This window comes from Drosophila willistoni, chromosome 3R, assembly GCF_018902025.1.
Source record: "Drosophila willistoni isolate 14030-0811.24 chromosome 3R, UCI_dwil_1.1, whole genome shotgun sequence".
Classification (NCBI taxonomy): Eukaryota; Metazoa; Arthropoda; class Insecta; order Diptera; family Drosophilidae; genus Drosophila; species Drosophila willistoni.
In genome coordinates, this window is record NC_061086.1 from 15,264,567 (window position 1) to 15,286,265 (window position 21,699).

General features: G+C 36.2%; 3 protein-coding genes across 8 annotated transcripts in view; 2 read left to right on the plus strand and 1 right to left on the minus strand.

Annotated features, from left to right (window-relative positions):
* The first annotated feature begins 930 nt into the window (after nucleotides 1–930).
* LOC6650091 (neprilysin-2) lies at nucleotides 931–16,015 on the plus strand. Of its 2 annotated transcripts, XM_015176782.3 has the most exons (11): nucleotides 931–1,011; nucleotides 1,214–1,370; nucleotides 12,664–13,199; nucleotides 13,258–13,472; nucleotides 13,540–13,716; nucleotides 13,772–14,148; nucleotides 14,288–14,311; nucleotides 14,667–15,076; nucleotides 15,143–15,393; nucleotides 15,454–15,640; nucleotides 15,707–16,015. In XM_015176782.3, the coding sequence occupies exons 2-11, from the start codon at nucleotides 1,354–1,356 to the stop codon at nucleotides 15,856–15,858; spliced, it is 2,346 nt and encodes a 781-aa protein (XP_015032268.1). In that variant the 5' UTR covers nucleotides 931–1,011; nucleotides 1,214–1,353; the 3' UTR covers nucleotides 15,859–16,015. The 2 variants fall into 2 exon arrangements, with proteins under 2 accessions (XP_015032268.1, XP_002074043.2); XM_002074007.4 differs by lacking the exon at nucleotides 14,288–14,311 and having other exon boundaries at nucleotides 932–1,011.
* A 385-nt stretch (nucleotides 16,016–16,400) lies between these two features.
* Nucleotides 16,401–17,467, plus strand: LOC6650092 (eukaryotic translation initiation factor 3 subunit F-1). Its single transcript, XM_002074008.4, has one exon. It carries the CDS (start codon nucleotides 16,496–16,498, stop codon nucleotides 17,336–17,338), a length of 843 nt encoding a protein of 280 aa, XP_002074044.1. The 5' UTR covers nucleotides 16,401–16,495; the 3' UTR covers nucleotides 17,339–17,467.
* Nucleotides 17,468–18,308: 841 nt separating this feature from the next.
* The window catches only part of LOC6650093 (uncharacterized protein CG43427), a 63,716-nt gene continuing 60,325 nt past the window's right edge, over nucleotides 18,309–21,699 (minus strand). For 3 of the 5 annotated variants that reach the window (XM_023179903.2, XM_023179906.2, XM_023179907.2), the window contains 4 exons: nucleotides 21,179–21,558; nucleotides 20,164–21,110; nucleotides 19,923–20,101; nucleotides 18,309–19,248 (listed from right to left, as the gene is read on the minus strand). In XM_023179903.2, the coding sequence (XP_023035671.1) occupies nucleotides 19,061–19,248; nucleotides 19,923–20,101; nucleotides 20,164–21,110; nucleotides 21,179–21,558 (1,694 nt within the window). In that variant the 3' untranslated portion in view covers nucleotides 18,309–19,060. Of the gene's footprint in view, nucleotides 19,249–19,468; nucleotides 19,552–19,898; nucleotides 20,102–20,163; nucleotides 21,111–21,178; nucleotides 21,559–21,699 lie in introns of those variants that run through there. The other 2 variants (XM_047012352.1, XM_023179904.2) reach the window with 2 other exon arrangements.

Genomic DNA, 21,699 nt, shown 5'->3' on the forward strand with positions numbered 1-21,699 from the left:
ATTTGAAATTAACAAAATCTTTTTAAATTTGCCGCCAAAGTTGCAACGTCGTACATTTGGTGTTAACGTCGAACCAATGACTTTTACATTGTACGTGTAAAATGTGAATATCTACATGTATGAAAGAAAGCAGTGTTGGCATGGACACGAAAGCAAGCAGTGTACCAGAGGGCGCCTTTTTTAATTTGAAAGGCAGTGTATTCAAATGTATGACTTCCTAATTAATGTATTATTATTTATGTATCTAACTGTTTTTGCAGCTGACTTTAAAATTGTTTAAAAGTTTGCTAAATCAATGGCATATTTCTAATTTTGTCTATGCAACGTAGAAAAAACTAAGCGATTAATGAACCATTTTTGAGTCTGAGACTGCTGATTCTTTGCTTTCGAGGTGCATGCTTAAATATTTAGTGAAAAACCTCACCATAGATATATGTATAAACAAATGCATTGCATCATTTTTTTTGGAATTAACTAAATGATGCCCGATCACTTAGCCGCATTGGGTCGTTTTACGTGTAAAATGTCAATATCTACATGTATGAAAGAAATCAAGCAGTGTTGGTGTAGACACGAAAGCAAGCAGTGTACCTACCAAAGGGCGCCTTTTTTAATTTGAAAGTCCATTTTTGAGTCTGAGACTGCAGATTCTTTGCTTTTGAGGTGAATTATTAAATATTTAATTATAATTAATGCCTCTTTAGTGAAAAATCTCACCATAGATATAAATTCAAATGCATTGCATCACTTCTTTCGGAATTAACTAAATGATGCCCGATCACTTAGCCGCATTGGGTCGCTCACAGTGCACTAGTGTATGGCAGATACAACTAAGCAGATACGATACACACACAGGTACAAGCAAGACTCACTGTTTGTTTATAAAACGCGCGCAACCAAGGTCTGAGCGGTTCAGTCTATTGTCGGCTGTCTTCCTCGAAAGTTGTGTTAACCGAGACTAAGAGAGAAAGCGAGAGGAGAGAGATAGAGAAGTTCAACAAAATTAATAAAGTAAAAACCCTCTGAGCCCTAGAAAAATCAAATATTTTAGTGTCTAAGGGGACTAATGTGTTAATTATTAAAATATATATTCAAATGACTGTGCATGAAGTCAATTTGAATGAGTGACAAGAAATTTCACAAAAGTCTATTGAGGGAAAACTTGAAAAATTTTTAAGTGTTTACTAAAATGTCATTAATTTATATTTAACAGGTTAACAACGTCTCGTTAACTCCAACAACGCGATAACAATATTAAGTAAAGAAGCGGCCGACAAACAGAATATACAACATTGTTAAATAATAACAAAAGAAAAAGGAAAGAAATAACAAAAAAAAAAACTGTTGGCCAACATGCAAACAGTCATTAAGTAAGTGCAACTTCTTTTTTCCCCCACCCCCCTCAAATCCACATCCCCAACATTCACTTATGGAACCTCTTATGTATTGTATTTAAATATTTGTTGTATTTAAGCAGCGGCTTTTTCTCCCTTGAGAGGAATAGACGGAGTAAGAAGTGCGTGTGCGTGTGTGTGTAGGTCTGTGTGTGTGCTTATCTCCCCCGCGCAAGTTTTCACTAGACATTCGATTCCGTTCGATATATATTTTTGCTGCTATGTTGAGGCATTTGGAAAAAGAAAGTTGCGCATGTTTATTGAAAACATGTTTTAAAAACAACTTTTTTCCTTTTTTTTTTTTGTTTTGGTATTCGGTTTGGTTTGGTGTGTGTTTTGATTGGCCTGGGCATATCTTTGGATGTGTTGGGTGACAACTGGGCAGACCAGACGACCAACATTTACCAGCAGCCGGCAAATTTTTTCCATATATCGAGAGTACTCAGAGTATTCAAACTGAACGAAATTATCTTGTTGTAAGGCAAAATTACGAAATGTGTTAAGAGAGTTTTTAAAATAGTTTTTGAATTATCATTAAATTGTCATAGTTTTCTAACTGTTCCTAATTTTGTTCTTGACTCTTAGAATTTCTGTAAAATACTCAAGAATTCAATGGAAGTGTCTCATTTCCGGTGTTACAGGGTTTGAAATTATAAATGCAATTGCAGAAAATTTACATAAAAGAAAAAATGATTCTCTCACTAAATTAGTTCGGTTAACTTAAAACAAGATCGTTTAAAACGACGACAAACAACAAAAACTTAAAACGGGTTTCTTTTCATCGTTTCCTATTTTTTTTTTTTGTTTGTTTAGACTTTTTCGTTTTTTTTTTTTGACTTTTTCTTTGTTTTGTTAATCACATTCGGGTACTTTTAATTAATCAATTTCATCTCGATGCCGAACCCCGCTCCGTTTGCGCTCTCGTGACGTATGAGTAATATGCGAGTTTTATATATTTTTTGTGATCTTCCCTTGATTTTTTTTTTTTTTTTGTTTTTTTTTATTGTAGTTAAATAGTTGTAAACATTAGAATGCGTGTTTGGAATGGTTGAACGTTGATTTTATATTATTCTCACACAATATGATTGTATTTTAGTTAAACTTAAGCCAACTATTTCATTCCCATAATTCTTTTGTATAAATACTGACAATCAAATGTTTGATATATACCCTAACAGTGGGTCCAATCAATAAGCTATGATTTCTATTTCTTTCCATATACACCTTCACGTAATCAGATTTAATGCCCAAAATTCATATTATAAAATTTACAAAGCAAGAGAAGTTTAGTTCTAAATTCATATGACATTTTTGTCACAATTCCTTATCGATTTGAAAATATTGAGACATGAACAGGAAATTTAAGTATTTCATTGCAAAAATATTTTGCGAATCTAACACTTGATAAAGTGCCCTTTTCTCGAAACATTTGCTAAATTCGTATCTAAGATTCTTATCTTAAATCATTCACATCAGGTCTTTACACATTCACATTCACATTCAGATGTACTCACTTGCATTTCGATCTGAGGAAAACACGTGCGATCTCTCTTTAAGGATCTAAAAGGTAGATCATATTAAATGAGGTTACCTGTAATTTGTTTGCATAATCATTTGATGATGCCATTGAATGAATTGTACGTTTCCTATATGATTTTTTGTTTAAAACTCTTGAGATAAAACTTGTTGATTGTATACATGTAACAAGAAAAAAACAAACGTTTCAATTTCCCTGTGCTTTTGGCACGCTATAAACAATTTTCCGGTAGGTGTGTTTGTGTCTCTTCTGATTAGCAGCAAAAACGAACATCATATTGAAATAGTAAGCAAAAATTTTTTGAAGGTTTCGCCAAAACGTAAGAGGTCATCTACATACATACAAAAAAAACAAAAAAAAAATTTTTTCTGTGGGTCTTTTTTATTGACAAAACTTTTAGTGAAAAAAAAGTCTATCCAAAAAATAAACATTTAAACTCAACAACTTGGGCAACAACAATAAAATGCTTTGTTTTGGCCAAAAAAAAAAGAGAGACCAATAAATGGTTAGACAGATAGATAGATAAAAGAGAAGAAGTAAGAAAATCACACCTTACCGGTTTTAACAATTTGACTAATTCGGAGTGTATTTCTTACTCTTTTAAGTTTGTGTGTGGTATTTGGGTCGAGAAATCAGCCAAGAACTTTAAGCTTTTTGTTAAGTTGTTATGACTAGTTGGGTAGATGTTTTGTTTTTTTTTGTTGTTTTTTCATTTTCTGCTCAAATTGCATAATTAAATGCACGCAGACCTTAACTTGGTCAACTGCAACTCCAATTATGTTCAATCGTTTGGCCATGCCGACTTGCGTTTTCTTTTTCTGCCCCTCTATAAAGTTTTCATAACCAACTGAACTGAAGGTAAAGCTTGCGGTTAAGAGAGCGAAGCACCCAAAAAAAAAAAAAAAACACAACAATAGCAAAAAAAAAAAGAAAAAAGAAAACGTAATCATACAAAAGTGCTTTATCAAGGAATTTATTGTTATTATTTTTACTATACTGACCTACAGCAATTTTTATTTTATTCAGCGTTTGCTTTTTACTTTGTGTATAATACAAAAAAATATTATGAAATATTTGTAAAAATGCGAAATAAAGAAGGGAAACTCTTATAATCAACTGGGATTATTATAAGGGAAACTCTTATCATTAACTGGGATTATTATATATTCTTTATTATTTATCATCAAAATTATACACTTTCTCTCCTCTGTCAGGTCTATGTAGATTAAAATTGAACAACTTTCACAAAATCTGTGGTATTAACAAATCGAAAATCAATAATGAGGAAAACCAGAAAAATTGAATTAGCACACTTTAATCGAAACTAGTTCTAGTATAAGTTTGGAAACTTATATAAGCCTGAAAAACTTGTTTTTCCTTGTTTTTTTTTTTAAATTGAAAATTTGCCAAAAATAGTTTACTAAATAACTAAAAAAAAAGGAAAGGAATTTACTTTAGAGTTGGCAATAAGTTTAAATGTTTCTCAAAGATGTTAATGTTAATAAATTCATTAATATAATTTTTTTGACATTGACATTCGATTGCTAGAGGTCTGAAATATGTTTTCTTTTTAATCTTTTATAATATAAAGAAGAAAATTTAATATTATGTTAAAGATTTTAGCTTGAAAGTTAGTTTAAACGTTAATTCAATGCATTTTACTAACAATCACAGTCAGAAATTGATTTTAAATTGCATTTTTAGTAGGGTGAAATTTCTTAACTAATATTTGCCTTAATTTACGAAATATTAAGAGAATGTGCAAGAAACCTTTGAGTAGATTTCACAAAGACAATCCAATCGATCGTTTGATTTGGATAAATTGAATATCTTTATATTTTGCATTAATTGGACTTTGTTAATTTAAGATTTAGTTGCCTCGCGTTGCTACAGAAAACCTGGGAATTATGGCTAGAAAGTACAAAGTACAATATAAAATTGCAAAAAAGGAAACAGCTAATAAAAAAAAAAATTGGCGCGTCGATGCGTCGTTGCAAATAGAGCACACGGAGAAGTGAGGAGAGAACTGAACGTCCATTGGTCAATCTGCAGATTACGTCATCGTCGCCAATTCAATGTAAAAAGGTAGAAATGGTCGATCATGTGATTAACCGCCTTGAAGGCCACTGGATGATGGCCTGATGCATTCAGTTGGTGCATGGGAAGTTCTTGTCTATTTGGTTTTTCATCGAATGATGAAATGAAGACTTTACTTTTTGGTTTTCGCTTTAAGAGGAGCAACGAACTTTGCAATGAAAACAAAATGCAAGGAGAAGTGTCAAATGGAGTTACATACTTTCGTATACATATATTATATTTATTTGGCATTTAATCGAATGATGATGATTTTACTTCCTTATTATGTTGATTGCACGTGTCTCAATTGAAAATCAGGCCAAAAAACGAAATGACAAGAAATTGCTTATAAAAATTTTGGAGCGTGTAGCTCACGTAATGGGCCGGTCTTTGACATTTTTTTTGTCGCACTGTTTTTCCTGTTGTTCTTATTCTCGCTGCTGTTATTGTTGTTGTTGTTGTTATTGTTATTACTCACATCATAAAAAATTAAAATAATAAGGCTTATTTGTCTGGGCCAGTGATTGATGTTGCTTTGGCTTAAAGAGAAATTCAAGCCTGGCTTGGCTTGGCTTGGTTCTTAAAGAAATTACGTGCCAACAGATTGTTGTCACATCATTGTAATTGCCATCAGTCGGCAGGTTAATGTTTTTTTTTTTTTTGCCGCAATTTTTGCTTGGAACGTGCCCCAAAAGCCATGTCCATGAGTAAGGCGTGCGCCAAAAGACTTCACTTGTTGACTTGCTGACTCAAAGACAGTTAAAGGAACTCAAGCAAACTATACCAAATAAATTGTATAGCAAACAAACGGCATTAATAATAATAAGAGTAAAAAGTGGTTTGATATATTGAAAACTCTAGCCATAGATCCTAAAAGGAATGGGATCTCCTAGTTTTTGATCCTTTTAGATAAGAAATTCTATATTCAATGTAGTTTCTGTTGCCTGCTACATACAGAGAGACGAATTAAAGACGTTTTTATACCCTTGCAAAAAGGGTATTTTAATTTTAGTCAGAAGTGTGCAACGCATAGAAGGAAGCATTTCCGTCCATATAAAATATATATATTCTTGATCAGCATGACGAGACGAGTTCAAATAGCCATGTCCGTCCGTCCGTCCGTCTGGATCAACGCAAACTCCTCCTAGAACGTTAGAGCTTCAGAGCTGAAATTTCGCATGTAGGCTTGTATATACTGCAGGGTTGTATATCTCGGATTCAGCCGGATCGGACCACTATATCATATAGCTCCCATACAAACGCCAAAGTCACGAACAGTGACCTTTTTCAATACCTTCGTTATTTTCTGAGCTATTATCGCTCTAGCTATTAACTATTAACTTAATATTAGAGAGTTTATTACGCCTGTAAACGACTGTGCCAAATTTTATCAAGATCGGGTGACTATATCATATAGCTCCCATAGGAACGATCGGTGGAAAACAGTGACTTTGATTAATATCTTAGTTATTTCCAATGCTAAGATTGTAGGCCGTTCTTTCGCAAACTTAAGCCTTTTTGGAAAAAACGTTTTTCCACTTTGATGGAAAGAGGAACCAAAAAAAGTTGCAAAACTTCCGTTTCTAGGGGACTTTTCTTTGTTCAAATGCATCTGTAAAAAAACGGATTAAACTATAAACATTTTTGAGGTGTATCATCTGAATACAATAACCAAAAGTTACGCTAAAATCTTAAATATTAAAGATAAAGGTATGAACTCTTTGAAGAAGTTGTAGATATAGCGAAACTAATATAAACTGCAAACCACAACTTTTTAATTTAGCCCCAACTTTCGAGTTGGAGCCAAATGAAACTCTGAATTTTGTATGGAAATTTTTGATCCTTTGAGTGAGGTTTTTTTACGTTTATAGTAAAGTACTTTTTTTCTTGAACTACGAAAGAAAGTGAATTTTCCGTCGAATATATGACATATTTTTTATGCATTTAGTTGACTATGTTATTTAAATTTCTAGTTAGCCACATTAAGGTGCCATTATTTTAACATTCTCATCCCAAACAATTTAAGTGGTTTAAAGAAGATGCCACAGATTTAGCCCTTTGATAGAAACAGAATTGTCATGTAATTTCAAGATTTTTTAACAGAATTCCATTTGCCCAACCCAGATCAGACAGTTATGGCGGCCTAATTAACAATTTGAGGTCACAATACATATGTACTCTAAAATTTACACCCAATTTGATGATTTAAAGCCAAAAAAACAACAAATTTCACTAACCTGTTTGTTGCTGTCAACAAGTGAATGCTTAATGCATATTAAATCATTTACCTTGCCATATCAGAAAAATATATACATACCTATATTTAATCAATATCGAATGGATGAGATTTGCCAATAACCAAAAAACAAATTTCCATTTCATTTTAGCATGCAAAACGCAACAGAAAAAAACATTGCCATAGTCAATGAACAATTTTCTGTAGTCAAAAAGGCAACCTTGCCAATTGAGGGTCCCCAGGGGTGGGGTAGTAGGTAGGGAGGTAGCCCAGGGGAGAGGATTGGCGTTTCATTTAAATTTCTACTTGGTTTTATTTTGTATTACTTTTGAATTATGATTATTATAATGTGTTTTTTGTTACAAGTGTATACATATATAGATATGTAGATATACATATATGTATATGTATTTATGTATGTAGGTACTTTAAGTTGGCATAGTTGCCACCACATTACCGTTATTTATGCGGCTTTTGAGGTTGGCCTTGCCAATGGAGCGTGGAGCAAGGCAATTCAATTGAAAATGAATTGAATTAAGGCAGGCAACTACCAACCACGAGCAACTGCCTTCCTTCACATCCTCATTGACATCCTCTGCACTGCTGATGCAGTTTTCATTGGGTTTCCGTTAGCGAACGCTGTTGGCAATGTTGGCAGTTGGCAGTTGACTTTTTACTTTCCTGCCCTCCACTCAAAAGGTAGCAAATTAAATGGCCAAGCAATGGAATCAACCGGGTCAGGAGGAGCTGGGCAAATTGCATTGTCGTTGATTTCTTCCTGTTTTGCCTGTAAATTGCCAGCATCCTGCTTGATAAATAGATTTCAAAGGTTGCTGTTGCTGTTGCTGCTGTTGCTGCTGCTGCTACTGGGTGAACCCTTTAACAAATATGTATACTAAAAGTATCCATCAAAAATACATAAACTTAAAATGGTTACATTTTAAGGATCATTTGTAAATATTATCTAGACATTTGTTTGTGTTGCTTTTCGGTTCTTAGCAAATTAAGTTTAAGTTCAGATGCAATCCGTGACTTTTAATGAGCACACACACATGCAGAGAGAGAGAGAGAGATAAACACATGTCCATTTACTTAAATATGACAGTTGAGCAATTAAAAACAACAAAAAACGATCCAAGTCTCTGTCTCTGTGTCAGTCTCTGAGTCTCTATCACAGAGTCTCTGTCTCAGTGGCTCATCTATCTCAAAACAAAACGAAATTAAAATGTATTAGGTAATTGTGTCTGTGGCACAAATTAACACTTGAAAGGCAATTTGTCGCTTTTGTAGCTGCTTTGATTTGGGCATTACGACAAAACAACAACAACAAAAACTACAGAAGCCAAAGAAAAGTTAAAAATAAACTAAATAAAAAAAAAACAACTTACAATAATTTAAACATTATACTAAATAACAATACTTAAATGGCAAACTCCCAAGTTAAATCCCGCAACGATCTTAGCCGTAAATTATTTTTAAAAAATAATATATTAAATGTAGATATTTTAACAATAATTATAGTTAATAACATAATTCCTTATTATGCCATTTTTATACCCTTGCAAAAAGGGTATATTAATTTTGGTCAAAAGTATGCAACGCATAGAAGGAAGCATTTCCGACCATATAAAGTATATATATTCTTGATCAGCACGACGAGACGAGTTCAAATCGCCATGTTCGTCCGTCCGTCCGTCCGTCTGGATCAACGCAAACTCCTCCTAGACCGAAAGAGCTACAGAGCTGAAATTTTGCATGTAGGCTTGTATATACTGCAGGCGTTGTATATCTCGGATTCAGTCGGATCGGATCACTATATCATATAGCTCCCATACAAATGACAAAGTCACGAACAGTGACTTTTCTTAATAACTTCGTTATTTTCTGAGCTATTATCATGAAATTTAATATTGTTAAGTTAATTACACATATAAACGACTATGCCAAATTTTATCAAGATCGGGTGACTATATCATATAGCTCCCATAGGAACGATCTTTCGAAAACAGTGACTTTTGTCAATAACTTCGTTACTTTTGACGCGATTGCTTTCAAATTAAACATTTGTTAGTTTAATATATCTATTAATGACTGTGCCAAATTTGATAAGGATCGGGTAACTATATCATATAGCTCCCATATGAACGATCGGTGGAAAACAGTGACTTTGGTCAATATCTTCGTTATCCCTCTGGTTGTACTTACTTTTTGGTAAATTATGGAAATTAATGTAGAATGTTTTATTATTAAATTTCGCTACCTAATGGAACCTTTTAGGAACTTAATGCCTAATAGAACTCGATCTCAAACAGGAAATTTGCTAAATTGAGTCTGAAATCCATTTTAAATATGGCACATCTACAAGCTTCTAATTGAAAATAAGTTAAAGAAGATAAATGGATCGATTTAACCCGGTGGATTTATCACTGAATGAATTGATTTGATTTTGAAAAACTTTATCCCAGTCCTTAGCTTATTGTTAGACTCTAAGCCTTAGAATATTCTTCTCAATCTATAGACCTCCAGAATAGTTTTGTAATGTTTGTCTATAGTTTTTGTTTATACATAGATTGATTTGCTATGCTTTTCCTTAGTTTTTGTTGTTTACAAATTATTATTAGTTAACCAAAAAGATAACATTTTGGCTTATAGAAAACAACAATTTATGTCTGTGAATTGTGAATATTAAAAACTTGAAAATAAACATAAAAAAAAAGGCAACAAACGTCATTCACATCCAACACGTGACACTGATAGGTGGTGCGTATGCCAGTGTGGGTGACGCCAGAGTTGTCACGTCACGTCAATGGCTAAAACAAAAAAAATACATACATATATACACATACATACATACAACAACAATCGCCTCCTGCACTTGACACATTTATTGGGCAACTTGAAGAGAGTGAGACAAAAGCAAAACTTGACACGGGGGCGGCCTCTGTGGTCCCCCTACCCATTTCTTACTCTTTCTCACACACCTGGCACACCTGCAGCAACAGCAGTTGGCGACTTTTGGCCCAAAAATTCAGAAAATTGAATAAGCAATTCAAAATATTTAGAAAAGAGGGGAAGAGATAGAGAGAGAGAGAGAGAGAGATACATATAAGTAATGACAATGCAACAAAAACCAAAACCAAATCGAGATTGAAATTTAGAAAAATAAGTTGCCAATTGCATAAACATTATGTAGGTGTGTGTGTGTGTGTTTGTAAGGGAGTAACTGAGGAACATGGTCATGAATTCCGCATCGGGTAAAGGAAATGCCTTTTAATCGACACGATCTACGAATCTTGACTAATTGGATAGTGTGTTGAATAATCGTAGAAGATTCATGATGACAGAAATAATTTGAAATTTGATAAACAATATTATATAACATGTTGTTGTTGTTGTCAATTTGCTGTTGCTATGCCAAAGAGGCGCTAAAATTAATCACTGTGACTTGTGACCTGTGAGTTTATCATATCAATTCGAGACTAACAGAAATAAGCAATTAAAAAATGCTTACCCATACACCACTTACAATATATATGTATGTATAATATTGACGCAAACTGAAACGACGCAAAATGAATTAAGATTTTCTATAGCCAACCATTGAAAGATCAAAGATAGGTTCCAGGGCTATGGAAATACCAACTGGGCCCTCTACCCTGCTAAAAAAGCTGTAACGTCGAAAAAGCGCGAAACGAAACGGTCTCAATCAAGCTATTGGTGACTTATCAGAAGAGAATGAGACATACAAATTTTCAATTCCTAGAACTTTAGCACATGAGTTAAATTTTGCTCCAACGTTGAGGTAGAATAATCTCGATTACACTTATTTTAGCTTTGCCCAAATGTCATTAAACTTTTCAAAGTAAACAATGTGAGAAATGCTTAATTATTTATGGGGTTCTTAGCTGATTATGCATATTTTGCAACAACAACAACAACTAAAAACGGCAACATCATTCGCTAACTGGTTACATATAAAAATTGTAGGCGTTTGACCGATTTTTTTTTCGGTGTTTGTTGTAATTTCCTTTTATAAACTCGTGCTGCTGTGTTTTATTGACTTTTCGTATACATACTTATAAGTAATATTCATTATAAAAAAAATGTTAATGGCAAGTGTAAGAATTACGTTTTAATGCAAAAAATGTACTTATTATCTGTCGCACGGTCATCGGTTCAGGTGAATTAAACCAAATAATTGCTCCATCTACATTAAAAACATAATGAAGCCTGACCATATAGATCATAATGGAGGGCTAGAGGGATGACCTTCAAATTGTGAATTGAAAATGCGAATTCCATCATAGATAGAGATAGATATCAACTGCCAATCTTGAATCTCTGTACTTTTTTTTTGTTGTTTTTGTTTCTGTTCCTGCGTAATCAGCCATAAAAACATGCATATTTATAACCCATGACTTAATCGCTCATTAAAAGGGACTGCCGCCGCCGCCATCATCATCTTCATCGTCGTTGTCGTTAGTTCGGATTCATAGCTTTGGCCGTTGTTATTATTTTACAATTTTTGTTTTTGTTTTACCCCAGCCCCCGACTCCGTTTCGGACAACAATAATTGAAGCGTGCAAAAATTCATCAACTTTTTTGTTATATTTGTTGAAAGAGTAAATCAGAGTTTGTTAGAAGTTAGAAGAGGTTTGGCTTAACTATTAGACATTTTAAGGCCATCCCAAATTCCGCTTTATCTATTCACAGTTGGAAAAAGTTTGAATTTGAAACCGTTGCAGTTTTAGAGTATTCAACATTAATTCATTCAAATGATTTTTCTCTTTACATTTTTATTTTCATTTGTTCGCTTTTTATTGTAATACTTTGTCCACGGAAATGGTTAAGCATTAGATGGGGAGGGGGACTATAGCTCACATGGCCGCAATGCTCCGTCAATGCCCAAATGACTATTCAAAACTTGCATTGTGTGTGTGTGTGTGTGTGTGAGTGTGAACCAGTTTTTGCGGTGGCTTGTGTCTATTTTTGTGGCTTAAATTGCCAAACACGCAACGATTGACAAATCGGAAGGAAGACAACAATTAAAGCACACTGGACAACAAGGTGTCAGTTCATCATATCAATGGGAAATTGTATGAAAATGTTTAGGGAAAGTTTATCTATTGGCCATTTTGTAGGCCAGTGTTGACTGGAGTTTGTTGGTTTTTTTTTTTTGGGAGACTATAAAATATATAGAGCTAGACTGGCTATCATTTATAAACAAGTTTAAAGCTTAAAGACAGCTCACACACAGACACAACACACACACAAATTGTGAATTGATTAGTAGACTGAGTGAAATTGACTTTTACTTTGGTTGAGCTAACGCTGCGGGACATTATCTCACGCCCACTAATTGAAATTTATAGAGAGATTTAACTTTTATTATTGTTTTTCTTCCCTGTTTTGTTTCGAAGGAACCCCAACTGGTGGCATCGTCGCACTAAGCTGGAAAAGGGTCTCACCATTGCGTGCATTTTACTATTTGCCATTCTTGCTGTTAGTGTTGGCCTCATCTTGACTCAAGCTCTCAATGTACAGGACGAACTGAGCAGGACAAATGGCAGCAGCACCACTGCTAGTCCACAGGCTACAGCCCTGCATGGAGACCATACCGCCATCAATATGGTTCCCGTATCTGCACCAAAGAGCAAGTCCGACATGAATAAGGATAACGTTTGCCTCAGCAAGGAGTGCATACATACGGCCTCCACGGTGCTCAGCAAAATGAAGCAAGAGATTGAACCCTGTGACAATTTCTATGAATTCGCCTGTGGCACTTATATTGACGAGCAGAATATACCCGATGACAAGGTTTCGATTAGCACATTTTCGGTTATTTCCGATAAGTTGCAGGAGCAGCTAAAGGATATCATTACCGCGGAACGTCCAGAAACTGAACCGAAACACTTCCGTTTGCCCAATCTCTTGTACAAGGCTTGCATGAACAAAAGTAAGACAAATTGTCTATGACTATATATAGTGAGATTATATATCTATTGATTTTATAGCTTTAATCGAAACACTGGGAGCTGAACCTGTTACCAAATTGGCCAAGTCCCTAGGTGGTTGGCCTTTGATCGTGGGTGACAGTTGGAATGCAGACAATACCTGGACCTGGCAGGAACAGGTCAAGAAGTTCCGCAAAGCTGGTCTTAGCATGGATTATATTATTGATTTCTCCATTGGAGTTGATCTCCAGAATAGCACAAAGCGGCTTATCGATGTAAGAGAGATATATTTATTCAGTTTGGGAGATCAATTTACCATCCCCCCTCAATTACTTTGTTTAGCTCGATCAATCAGCTCTTGCTCTGAGTCGCGAATATTTGGTCAAGGGATTCAATGAGACTCTTGTAGGTGACTATTATAAGTATATGGTTGACATTGCGAAGCTATTTGGAGCAAATCCGAAACAAGCCGAGAAGGAATTGTTGGAATCCCTTGAGTTTGAAATGGCCCTGGCAAATGTAAGTAAAGGATTTATCTCTCATACACAGATATCTAATATTTGGCATTTCGCAGATATCCTGGCCCAATGAAAAGCGTCGCAACTCCTCGGAATTGTACAATTTGAGAACTCCTCAGCAATTACAGGATGCCTATCCTTATGTCCAATGGGTGGACTACATGAATGCTCTACTACCTTCTGGCCTTAAAATTGAGGACGATGAAATGATCAATTTATCTGTGCCCAGTTTCTTTGAGGATCTTGGCAAGCTGTTGGCCAAGACAGATAATCGTGTGATTTGCAATTATATGATGTGGCGTATTCATGCCTTCTCCATTGGCTTCCTCAGTGAGGAGTTCCGCAAACGTCAATTACAATATGCTACAGCTTTGTCGGGCCGCCAGGAGCAGGAGGCACGTTGGAAGGAGTGTGTTGATATAGCCACTGGCAGGTTAGTTTGATCTAAGACTTGATCTCTATATCTTAAAAATGTTCATTTGCCGTATCGGTCTAGTTATGGTTATGGCTTGGGTTCTTCACTTCTTTCACTTGTTTCCGTTTCTTCTTTTGTGTTCTTTGTGATTTTGCAGCATGGACGAAGACGATTTTAATAGGTATTTCTGAAAAAAAAAAACAAAAACCAATATCAAAAAATTTTCATTTTGCAAATTTGGTGAAGGGAATGATATGAACACATTTCATACACTTCATTTTTTTTTATCCTACATATATTTCGGCCCCATTTTATGCACAGAATGTATTTTTGACCAGTTAGAGCTGGACACTTACTTGAATATTGTTTCGATTTAGTTTCGTTTCGTTTTACACCGTTTTTGCTATCCATTTGATGATGATTAATAATTATTGTTTCATTAAACATTTTTGTAATCCACTCATTTACTTGTCACACTCTTCCACTCCCATGCCCATGTCCACTTCCACACATTACACATAATACACTCCTTGTAGCTTGGGCATCTCAGTTGGTTCGCTATATGTGCGCAAACATTTCAATCAGGAGTCAAAGGCAAATGCTTTGGAAATGGTCAATAACATTCGTGATGTATTCAACGATATCCTCGACGAAGTCAACTGGATGGATGAAAAAACAAAGAAGGAGGGCAAGGAGAAACTCCACAGCATGTCCACTCACATTGGCTATCCGGATGAAATGCTCGATAATGAGAAATTGGCCAAATATTATGAAAAGCTTGAGATTAATCCAGATAAATACTTTGAATCGTTCCTCGGCATGAATATCTTTGGCACAGACTATTCATTTAATAAACTTCGTTTGCCAGTTAATAAAACCGATTGGGTTCGTCATGCTCGTCCAGCCATTGTGAATGCTTTCTATTCCTCATTAGAGAACAGCATCCGTAAGTAAAGGGGGGGAAGGAACCTCTTTTTGGAAATCTTTTTTAACCTCACGCTTTTCTTTACAGAGTTTCCCGCTGGTATACTTCAGGGTCACTTCTTTAATGCTCAACGTCCCAAGTATATGAACTTCGGGGCCATTGGTTATGTGATTGGCCATGAGATCACCCACGGTTTCGATGATCAGGGTCGTCAGTTTGATGTAAAGGGCAATTTGCGTGATTGGTGGCAACCGAACACCCAAAAGGCCTATCTGGCCAAGGCACAGTGTATCATTGATCAGTATGGCAATTATACGGAACGTGCCACAGGTCTCCATGTAAGCTTTCTGATAGTTTCCTCTGTGATGGAATGTTTTAAAGTGCATTCTCGATTCTAGCTGAATGGTATTAATACGCAAGGTGAAAATATTGCCGATAATGGTGGCGTCAAGGAATCTTACATCGCCTACAATCGTTGGGTCGAGAAGCATGGAGCAGAGCAAAAGTTGCCGGGATTAGACTATACACCGCAGCAAATGTTCTGGATCTCCGCTGGGCAGACTTGGTGTGCCAAATATCGTAAAGGCAAGTTTAATGTTACAATCGGTTGAATATGAGGCCATTATTTTATAATCATTTGATCTATTGCAGAATCCTTGAAAATGAGGATCACCACTGGAGTACATTCCCCCTCCGAGTTCCGTGTGTTGGGGTCGTTAAGCAACATGAAGGACTTTGCCAAGGACTTCCAGTGTCCGGAAGGTTCACCCATGAATCCAGTGCAGAAGTGCGAAGTGTGGTAGATGATATGTAGTTCATATCTTATAAGTGTAACTTGCAAAATAGTAGAGACCAAGATAGCTTATTACAGGCGAAAATCTGTCTAGAAAAATGTATCTGTATGTTAAATATGCGCACTGTAATGAAATTATTTAATAAAACTATTTGTTTATATGTAAACAAGGCCGTGTGATTGAGAGTATTCAGTTCTAGTTCGCGCAACAAAACTTGGCAAAAATTCAAAATTCACATTTCATTGGCGGCAGTTACGCTAACAATCTGTTTACTATCGATAACCAAAGCTGTGACTTATTTCGATGAATGTTTATCGACCGCTATATTAAAATTTCTTTCTTTAAAAAATGTTATTTCATGTAATTGCAATAGAATTGAGAGGGAAACGTTTTCATTTCACTTTGAAATTACGAAATACTATTTACAATTCTCTTTTACTGCGTTTATTTAATTTAATAAATTTTAACCGCAAATTGGAATGGATTGCCCACAGTTGTCGAAATCGATAGGTTTGTTTTAACCCAAAAGTATCGATACATTTGGAACAATCGATAAACTTCTCTTTGCACCCCTGCACCGCGCAGCGTGGCCGAAAATTTTGTGAAATTTTTTGCTAATTTTTAAGTTATTTGCACGGCGATCAAAATGTCGGCCCTAAATCTGACTGTCCGCGTCCATCCTGTAGTACTGTTCCAAGTGGTCGACGCCTTCGAGCGGCGAAATGCGGATTCACACCGTGTGATCGGCACTCTGCTGGGATCCGTGGATAAGGGAGTCGTCGAGGTGACGAATTGCTTCTGTGTGCCACATAAGGAACATGATGACCAGGTGGAAGCTGAACTGAGCTATGCCCTGGATATGTACGAGCTCAACCGCAAGGTTAATTCCAATGAAAGCGTTGTTGGCTGGTGGGCAACTGGCAACGAGGTGACGAATCACAGTTCAGTCATCCACGAATACTACGCCCGGGAATGCAACAATCCCGTCCACGTCACCGTAGACACATCTCTCCAAGGTGGTCGTATGGGTCTGCGGGCCTACGTATGCATCCAGTTGGGTGTGCCCGGCGGCAAGAGCGGTTGCATGTTCACTCCCATTCCGGTTGAGCTGACCAGCTACGAGCCAGAGACATTCGGCCTGAAGCTGCTACAAAAGACGGTCGGCGTGTCACCAGCCCATCGGCCCAAGACAGTTCCACCCATGTTGGATCTGGCCCAAATATCGGAAGCCTCTACCAAGCTGCAATCATTGTTGGATCTAATTCTTAAGTACGTGGATGATGTCATTGCCCACAAAGTGACACCCGACAATGCTGTAGGACGCCAACTGCTCGACCTAATCCACGCAGTGCCGCATATGACACACGAGCAGTTCACCCAAATGTTCAATGCCAATGTGCGCGATCTTCTAATGGTCATCACGCTCTCCCAGCTTATTAAGACGCAGCTCCAGCTCAATGAAAAACTCACTTTCTTGCCCACAGCATAGGCGGCGACACGGTTTCTGGCTCCAGGGGTTTCGTTTAAGTCAAATAATATTTAATGGCTAACCGATTCTGTTTTTCTACTTACAAATGTATCCAGGTAATAAAGTATTTGGATTGCCACAAAAAAAAAAGAAAGAATTTTATTATCTTTCCAAATGGATCAACTCTTGAAACTATTATATAGACCGTAGCATCCAGTAAAAATGTCTATGTGTATTTCCACTCTCAAGGAACAGCAAATATTGCAATCAGGCTTAAAAATAGCTGAAATTATTGACAGATCCAACCTGATCGACATTTGTCAGCGGTGTATCTTTATTGGCAGTATCGACAGATCTTGTTTAAACTAATATGCTGTTATTTCAAATGCCTTTCTTGTATTAAGGAAATGATGAATAGAACTTCAATTCGCGGGCAGATATTTCTGGCATATAATAAATTTGACTAGTATTATCTGTAGCTTAATAAAACTTTAATATAAAATCTGAAGGCATTACGGTAAAGATGAAAACCAAACACAGAAACCGACAGTCAATTATCATTTGAAATACTTTATTGTTAAAAACTAAACGAAATTCAAGCTGCCTTTATACAGAAAAAATTAATCAGTTACCGACAAATGTTCAAAAATATGTATATATAGAGGGTTTATATATATATATAGTTTTAAATTAAGGCGCATATATGTATGTAAGTCAAATTCAATTTCCAAACATCTTCAAAAAAAAAAGTATATATAAACGAAGAGAATTATGTAAAACATTTGATGCAATTGCTTAATTACAATAAATACGAATAACGACAATTAGAAATTAAGGTTTGATCTGTTATTGTATGTGTGTATGTATATGCACATCTCAACTATGTATATATTTATGTATATATAATAATAATGTAAACTTATGCAGGTGTACTGTGTTTGTGTAGGTGTGTGTGTGTATGGATTTAATTTTAGGTACATTGGATACGTCGTTTAGGTTTCATGTGTATATTTTTATTGTGGATAGGTGGCTAGTTGGTTAGGTGTCTTGAAGTAGTAGTAGTAGTAGGAGGAGTCATATATGTATATAGAAATTTGGTTTGAGAATTGCAACAAATACAAGATAGAATTTACAAAATTTCGTTTCTCTCTTTTTTTTTTGTTATATTTTTATGTATGTAAGTAAGTAAGTATATAAGCAATATACAATTTCCAAAAAATTCAACAACATTCATAGAACTTTCATTAATTTTTGTCTTAACACACAATAGATTCATCAATGCTTTTGAATTTGACTTGTTTGACTCGAAGTAAAACATTAGAGAGCTTGGCTTTTTGTTTTATATGTTTTTTTTGTTTTGTTTTTGTTTTTTTTTTTGAATACATTTATATATCAAACGTTAAAAATCTGAATCAAAAAGCAATGCATATAGTACATTCAAAAATTCTCGTATTCACTTAAGATAATCTGAATTATGTATGTAGATACGATTAACATTATTATGTATTGAAACATTTCGTATTGACTTTGATTTCATTTTATGTTTAACAATAATTAGTTAATATGCAATTATATGAACATATATGTATGTATATATATATATCTATATGTGAATGCTTTATGCTTTAGTTTACGGCATAGAGTTAATCTACTACTAGAGTACAATAACAACAACAATCAATTTGATCCAACAACAACATCATCGTCATCATCATCATCATCATCATCTTTAGCATTAACTAGTTAGACGCAGCTAAATTTGATGCCATCATCGCTGGAATAACAATTTTGGCAATGGAGTTTATGATTTCGTACTCGGACATCGGTACCATTGAGTCCATCGCCCAGTTGGACAAGACAAACACAGCACTTGAAGCAATTGATATGATAGAACAGCAAAAGGGATTCAATTATCATGGCAGCTCCTCGTCCTATCAATTAAAAATTTGAAAATAATTAAGTTTAATAATCATGGACATGGACAAATAAAATGAATAGTAATTGTTAATTTGGCTTAATATACCTTCAATTGACATCATTTCGGTTAGTTTATAATATGTTTATGTTTATATTAGTTTAAATTATCAAGTCTTTTGATTAAAATTATTCAGTTCAGTTTTTTTTGTTTTTTTTTTTTTTGATATTTGTTAAATTTTTATTTTGATTTTACACCCAGACAATATACTTAAGTGCTTTATGCACCTGTCGACAATTGTCATGAGTGCAGCCAAGATCTGCAGATGGCATGCAAAAATTATAGAAAAACAAAGAGACAGAGAGAGAGAGAGAGGGAGAAAGACACAGAGAAAAGATGAGAATTGTTTATGTGTGGACATTTAGAGAGGATAGTGAAATGTGCTGCTAATAATGAAATGTTTTATTTAATTAAAGAAAGTTCTTAGAAGTCACCACATGAAAAATATCACAAACTTATTCAAATTAACCAAAATCCATAGAGTTATGAGAATGATTGAACTCAATCATAAATGCACAGAGTCTGATACCCAAGCCTACTAATGACCAGGGATTTTACACGAGGGGACAGAAAAGTTTTTAGTAGAAGAAGAACCGCAACACTCACAACCAACATAGTAGCATAGTTTACCTAATTCGTCGCCACAATGCGAACACTTCTTCTTGCCACTGACACTGAGCACCTTATCCTGATTGTTGCTGGACTTTTGCTGTTGCTGCTGCTGTTGTTGTTGCGGCTGCTGCTGTTGCTGTTGTGGATGCTGGTAGGGATTGCCATTAATTTGGCTATAATTGCCATTGCTATCAAAGCTAAAAGTAAATGAATTCAATTATTTTAGTCCCAGTCGAATGAGGTTATTTCGATTACTCACCGTTTGCGTTCCCCAATGCCTTTGCTCTGCACTCGTTCGGTTAGTGTTTGGATTATGGAATCGGGCAGAGGTTTGCCATTCGAGGATGGCATAGATCGTCGATTCAACTGATCAATGCGTCGCTGTTCAGCTTCTTGGAGTAGCCAGTGATTGTTGTTAATGTTGCTGATGTTGCTCGTATTGTAGATGGCCGCCTGATAGTCTGGCATGGATTTGCGCTTCTGTTGTTGGGCCGATAACCAGGCCGGATCATTGGCCAGATTCGTGTCATAGCTATTACGTTGCTGCACCTGTACCCAGCCATCGGTATATTTGGGTTTGGGTGTGGCACTTAATGCTAGAAGCGTATTGCGTGACATGTTGCTTAGATTCTGGGCCGATTGGTGATGATATGCTGGCACTGGATAGCCATTATTGTTATTGTTGTTGTTGTTGGATGCAATCTTCACCAATGATCCGCCATAGTTAACACCATTCTGTCGCTGTCTACTGCTAACAGCATATTCCGATTCCAAGACATGGCCGTGACCATGGAGATTGATGTTGCTGGTGCTGCTGATGTGCATGGCACGCATTGGCTTGGTTGGCGGTGTTGGTGGTGCCAGTATAAGCCGTTTGGAGAACTCATTTAAGTCCGACATGGATTTGCGATAATCCCGGGATGCTTGATTCGCATGCGGTACATTCGCATAGATCTGTTGGGGATGGGGTAGATGCGGCTGTTGCTGTTGCTGCTGCTGTTGGTGTTGCTGCTTCTGTTGCTGCATTTGGGCCGATGGCGGTTGGAAGGCACTAAGCATACCATTGCCTATGCCCAGGCCATGGTGTAGATCTTGCAGCGAACGCCGATTATTTGACATAAGCATTTTGGCTCCATGCTGCAATTCTCTCCTTGCAATATTCTCACGTAACAGAAGATTTTCCCGTTGCCGTTTGAGCTCTTCCTGCTGAAAGTAGAAGTGAATTCTCTTGTTAATTATCATGAGTCGCTTTCATAAGCCTCTTAAATGCTCACCGAAAAATGCAACAGTTCGCGCTCCACACGCAACACTTCACCCTGCTCCCGAATCTTCTCCTCAATGGACTGCATCTTGGCATTTGCTGTGGCTGTGGCTTCGCTTAGCGATTGGGTGGCCGCTGCCGCTGCAGTGGCGGATTCTGTCCACGATTCGGCTGAATTTCCTTTGGCTGTCTGCAGGAGTGGCGTCTGGGCAGCCAACAAGGATTCATTTTGATAGATCACCTCGTTCAACTGGCCAACATTGGCTGGTGGAGGCGGTAACGGTGGCGGCGGTGTGGTATCCGAATGAGTGTCATTCTCCTCCGAGGAGTTCGTATAGTGTTCGCTACTTTGTCGCGAATGATTCTCCGAGACACCCGAATCACGACTTTCACCTGTGGATAGCGAATTGAAACAAATATTGAGTGTCACTATTCCTCACATGACGTTTGGTTCTTTCCCACTAAGCTGGTGGCGTTTGTTTCTCGTTCCACACTTGAGTCGTCATTAACTGATTGCTAGCTGCCCCTCCTTCT